Source organism: Belonocnema kinseyi, chromosome 7 (assembly GCF_010883055.1).
Source record: "Belonocnema kinseyi isolate 2016_QV_RU_SX_M_011 chromosome 7, B_treatae_v1, whole genome shotgun sequence".
NCBI lineage: Eukaryota > Metazoa > Arthropoda > Insecta > Hymenoptera > Cynipidae > Belonocnema > Belonocnema kinseyi.
Window position 1 is genome coordinate 121,240,667 of NC_046663.1, and position 6,081 is coordinate 121,246,747.

Here is a 6,081-nt window from a genome sequence, read left to right on the forward strand (position 1 = left end):
GTTGGTACACTCGTCACGATCATATGTTCACAGTTTTGACTATATAGCTCGTGTTGTTTTTCTGGCAGCGGCGTAAAAGGTTAGAAGGGTTTGGTGTGCTCGACCATTTTCTTCTTTCGAAAAAAAATGGAGCAAAGAATTTGCATTAAATTTTGTGCGAGAAATGGAATCCAGTGCTCTAAAACTCTTTAAATGTTGACAGTTGGATACGGTGAGTCCACTCTGAGTAAGAAAAATGTGTATAACTGGTACAAGCTGTTCCAAGAAGGAAGCATCCTGAGTCTCCAAGACCGAAAAAGCACGTCAAATTCGGTCAAATGTGAAGGTTTTGCTCACTGGAACTTTAGAAAAACAATTCGTGGCTTTTGCATCACGATAATGCACCTGCTCATTCATCGTTGCTTGTGAAAGATTTTCTGACCAAAATCAGCACCACAGTCATGCCTCAGCCTCGATATTCACCGGATTTGGCCCCCAGTGACTTTTTTCTTTTCCCAAAACGGAAGAGACCCATGAAAGGACTTTGATTTTCAACGATTGAGGATATAAAAACTGCATCGCTGAAAGAACTCAAGGCTATACCACAAAATGATTATCAGAAGTGCTTCGGTGATTGGAAAAAGCATTGGCACAAGTGTAGTATATCTGAGGGGGATTACTTTGAATGAGACAACATAAATATCGAGGAATAAATGAATATTTTTTGAGAAAACCATAAAGTCACCTTATTTTTTGAACACACCTCGTATATGTCAGATTTTATATTACAATTGTGCATTGGACTCAATTCAAAAAACATGTTTTTGGCCACTTTCAAAAAATTGTAAATTGAGCAAAACACTTTTTTTTAATTTATAATTTTTTATTATTATTCATTAGCAAGAAATGTACATATAAAAAATTCGCCATCATTTTTGAAACAATAGGGAAGTTTTTTGGAATATTCAAAATTTTCAATTATCATTTAAAAGAAGGGAACAGGAGATATTAACCGATTTCAAAAATGAGTTTTTTTTTTACTTTTTTTCGGATGTCAACCAACAAATTTTTTTTGCTCAGCTCAAACGATTCGATTAATTTGATCATTTTCACTCCACTCTCTTGTATATTTCTTTTTAAAAATAATTGCAAGTTGTGTTTTTTTAAATTTTAAACAAATTTGCCTTTAACATTTTTACGTTAATTTAAAATTTGTTTCATTTGGACATTTTAAATTATATAAAAATTTGCTTTTAAAATTAATCCAAAAAGTTTAAAATTTAATATTATGAAAACTATGGCACTTAAACAGCCCTGGGCCACGAGTTCCCTTAATTCGGCATTGGCGGGCCATCGCTTGCCAAACCAACTTGGTCATACCAAGAGAGTACGGGTTCCGAGACTTTTTGGGCAGCGTAGTGAAGGGCTTTCTTAATATGACTCGGGAACGAACCTCCTATTCCAGATTTGCTATTCTGGCATTGAAGGTTGCCATACGAAATTCGATAGAATTTGAGTCAGAAAACTAACACGAATCTACTGCGTTTGCAGCAAGCTTAGTTATCATGCAAAATTCGAAAGAAATGTTTTTCATTGTAGAGACGCGGAAAATGTGAAGTGTGTTTTGCTGGTGGCGGTTTGAGCGTGATCTCTCCTTTGGAGTCTACGCACCCAAAGCTTATTTAAATGTATTGGACAAATATGGACTTAGCGAGAGTTTTTTTTGGCTGATATATCCGCCATCCTAGTGGGCACAAAGTTTGGCGACGTTGTAACGACATCGCTACGATAGGTTTACGATAACTTTACGACATCCTATGTCTCTGTCATTAAGGTGCCTTTACGATATCGTAAATAAGTCATATGATCTGACGATGTCTTTACGATATCGCAAAGGCACCGAAACGACATGGACATAGGATTTCGTAAAGTTGTCGTGAATATGTCACAACGATGTCTTAAAGACGTCGCCACATTTTGTGCCCACTGGGATTTTATGTTTCTCGCTAAAAAAAGTACTATATTTCTGTCTCTTCCTGAACGCGCTTACTGCGCATGAGTCTACATTTGATATCTGATATATAATGTTGGACCTCATACCCTAACACCATTGTTCTACTACAAGGCCCAATATTATAATATATGCAGCAGGGCTGCTTACGTCGCTCAAAAGGAGAGATATAACGCTCAATCCGCAAGTAGCGGATTTATCACTCTAGGCGCCAGATAGTTATAAAAGGTTCTTTGATCCGGGCCCACAATTACTAATGTCATGTTTGTACACATTGCATACATAAGCTAAATATACTTAAAAAATTTAAATATTACGCAGCAATGTCGTAATAAGTGCGGGATGAACATGCAAACAGAGATGATTTTATTATATGCCGAAAGAATACAAGAATTTTTCCAGTTGGTTTAAAAACACTTTTTTAATTATGTCCAAACAGAAATATTTTTTTATATATGATTTCTAAATAGCACTACTTTTTTCAAATTTCAGGATTTTTCAGCAGGATCAGAAGATGATCTTGTAGTGGTACCAAACGTACCAATGTTATCAGCGACCACTCAGTCGAAGCATGCAGCTCGGTTTCTTCGATTAGCAATGGCATCCATCATGGATATTCTGAAAATCAAACCATTTGTTGAAGTTTCTGTTGGTCAACTTCTCTGGGGATACGAAGACCCCTTATTAAAATTAGCCAAGGACGTAGTGCCCAAGGAGCAAAAATTGCCATACGATCAGTTTGGTCTCCTCTACGGGAAAAATGGCACATCGCCTGACAATTACACAATCTATACTGGTCAGGGTGACATCGCTAAGTATGGAATGCTCGAAAAGTGGAATGGCAAGATGGGGTTGGGTCACTGGACCACTCCGGAATGTGATAGTGTTATGGGTACTGATGGTAGCATTTTTCCTCCACACATTACAAAAAATACTGTCCTCAAAGTATTTGACAAAGATCTCTGCAGAGCCCTACCTTTGGTCTTCCAAGTGAGTCAAACTTATGCACTCTCAGCAATTTGCTTAAATGTCATGACTAATTTTCAAATCATTTAATAAACAAGGCTTGAATCTGATAATTTTAGTTGTTAAGGCTTAAAATATGTGTGTGCGTGTTCTAAATTTTCATGGCTTTTACTTTGGAATTGTACAATTGTTAAAGTTTTTGATTTCTAGATTGTCAAATTTCGAAAGCTTGGAATTTGTGCTTTGTAAATTCTTAATTGTAAAGTTTGAGCTTTAAATTGTTTAATTTTGAAATCTATCATTTTCAATTTTAAACACTTCAAATTTAAAATTCTTCCGCATCAGATTATTTAATTTATATATTTTTTAAGTTATAATTTTTTTATCAAAATTATTATAAATTTTACTTTCTTTAGCTTTCAAGGTTTTAATTTCAAAACTTAATGAATATAAAAAAGTTGTTAAAATCAAGCAAAACCCGTGAAATTATTGGAAATTTCTTTTTGAGTACTAAGTGGTTATTTAGCATTTTTATATTCTTTTACAATTAGTTAAATTTTTGATTTATTATACAAAATGAACTATGTAAAGTATTTCCTTCTTGTCAAAACGTTAATGGCTGGTAAAAAAATTAAAGTTCTGAAGAACCTTCTGAGGAATAACGATCACTGTAAACATTCAGGCATTGTCTAATGCGGTAAAATGACTCGGGTGAATGTAAATTAAGAACTGCTTCATAACTACAACAAGGCCGCGTAAACACTATTCACAATTACCACAATACGCTCAGATTAAATCTTGGAACTGCAAAATATATGCAGCATAAAAGTTACAAGACGTTAAAAACGATTTATGGCAAATTTTATCAGAGAAATGAGAACTTAAATAATGGAGCCCATATGCTGTGATAAAGTCAATAATAAAAATGAATAAAAAAATTTATAATTGGTTCGAAATCTTGAACTTATTTTCAGAACTTCAGGTAGATTGCTTTCTACATGAAAACACATTTTTATTGCGGTCTTTTTGTGGGAATCATCAAATGATCCGTGAAATATATTATAGTAAAATGTGGTAATTAATTCCCCTGTTTTCTAATCATGATAATTTAAAATTGGGAATGACCATTCAACCAGTTGTGTATGATAATTTCATTTATAATAGGGTATTTATGCTCGATCCATCTGGCTTAAATTTCATTTACAGATCATGAATAAATGACGAATTATTTAATCTTAACGTGGAATTACGATCATAGAAATGATTTAAAATAGAAAATGATGAAAGATTTTAATATAAAAATGTCAAATACAACAAGAAGGAAATTACTTTAAAATTAAGGCATAGTAGGTTGCATTGAAATATTTACCCCTCAAGTTGTGTAAATTGTTCACATAATTTAGTCCTTTCAAATTACAATCGACCAGACAATTTCTCTATTAATATACCCCATGGGCAGATAAAACAAAATTGAACAATTCCCCGAAAAAGACTTTAAAACAATGTATTTTATGTAACGCATAATGGTGGCGATGTGTTAGATTACTTTCTCAATCCTGTTGAAGAAGGCTAAGGTATTTTAGAAGTAAGATGAAATTTTAAAGTGTTATTTTTATTTATTTTGTTGTTTCCAGAAAGAAGTAACTACTTCAGGTGGAATTCCAGGATACAGGTTCACACCACCCACAAATGTCTTCGCGTCCACAGGAAATCTGGACTCGAATAAATGTTTCTGCCCAGGGGGTCCACCCTGTGCTCCTGAAGGAACTTTTAATGTCTCATTATGTCAATATGAGTCACCTGTTCTTCTTAGTTTTCCTCATTTTTATCTTGGTAAGCTGCACAAGAGAAATGCTGTTTTGAATTGATTGATTTTTCACATTTTCAGAAAAAAGGTATCAGATTTGTGTGAAATTTGACCCCACCCACCCGTTTTTGACGAAAGTCCACGTTTCAAGACACTGTGGACCAGGAAAACAGGTTTTAAAGAATGTGTTCATCTTATGTATGGATGCATGCATCTATGTATGCATGTGTGAATGAATGTGTGTATCTTTTTTTAATTTATTTTAAAATTTGAGACCATTTTTACATTCTCGTTATAGAAGGTATTAGATTTGTGTAAAATTGCCCCCCCCCCTTTTTTTGGGTCAAATCTTTTAGGGTCCTAAACTAAAAGACAAGTGCTTTATCCAGCCAATTTGGATACAAATTCAAAAAGTGAGCGCATTTTGAATATTCTTGAGACCCCTTTTTTTCAAGATTCAAAAGTTGTCTGTACGGATATTCATAGTATTCATAAATACATTTCAATTTCTCAACAACAAAAAATAATAATTATCAGCGTTATACACGGGGAAAAATAAATGTTAGCACAGAGTATCTAGATATTAATAGGTAATATCTTAGCGATTTAACTATGGGATAGAAGTCTAGATACTGAAGTAGAGCATCCGTAGATATCAAAAAGAAGATTTTAACTGACAGTATCCAAGATATTAAAGGGCAAAATCTATGATATTCAAGGAATATTTTTTGATTGTACAAAAATTACCTGTAAAGCATGCCATTTTCTATAAAATGCAAAAGAATGTTAATATCGTAGTTCCCTGTTTTTAAAATCCGAATCCTCAAGCATTCGCCTTTTTGCATAATTATGTGATTTTTGTGTTGAACAGATAACACACTGTTCAAGGCTAATATGAAAGATGCCTGTACCTGAGTCCTCATTTTCTTGAGAAAATTATAACATATCCAAAAACATTTAATCCATTTTCGACCAAAACTTATAGTGCAATAGATATCCGAAAAACCACAATAAACACGACGAAAGCTCAAGATATAGACAAAAGTGGGTTAAAATCTTTTGTCGCCACGCCATGCGTCATCGACCTTGCTCCGATAAAATTGAGCTTCTTTAATATCTTGGATATTAACTGTTAATATAACACATTTTATACTTTTAATATAAACAGATATTGCCCTTTAATATTTTGTATGTTGAATAGAAGATATTAGATATTATGCCGTAATATCTATATATTATGGTTAAATATGAAAGTTTTAATATCTGTTTCTCAATATCTATTTTTCTCCGCGTAGCATTTAAAAAATTTCAAAAAAGA

General features: G+C 33.3%; 1 protein-coding gene across 1 annotated transcript in view; it reads left to right on the top strand.

Moving 5' to 3' along the window:
- Positions 1 to 6,081, top strand: part of LOC117177452 (scavenger receptor class B member 1) — a 261,744-nt gene that overhangs the window by 226,876 nt on the left and 28,787 nt on the right. Inside the window, exons 4-5 of the mRNA XM_033368152.1 lie at positions 2,483 to 2,980; positions 4,591 to 4,789. Coding sequence (XP_033224043.1) covers positions 2,483 to 2,980; positions 4,591 to 4,789 — 697 coding nt within the window. The remainder of the gene's footprint in view (positions 1 to 2,482; positions 2,981 to 4,590; positions 4,790 to 6,081) is intronic.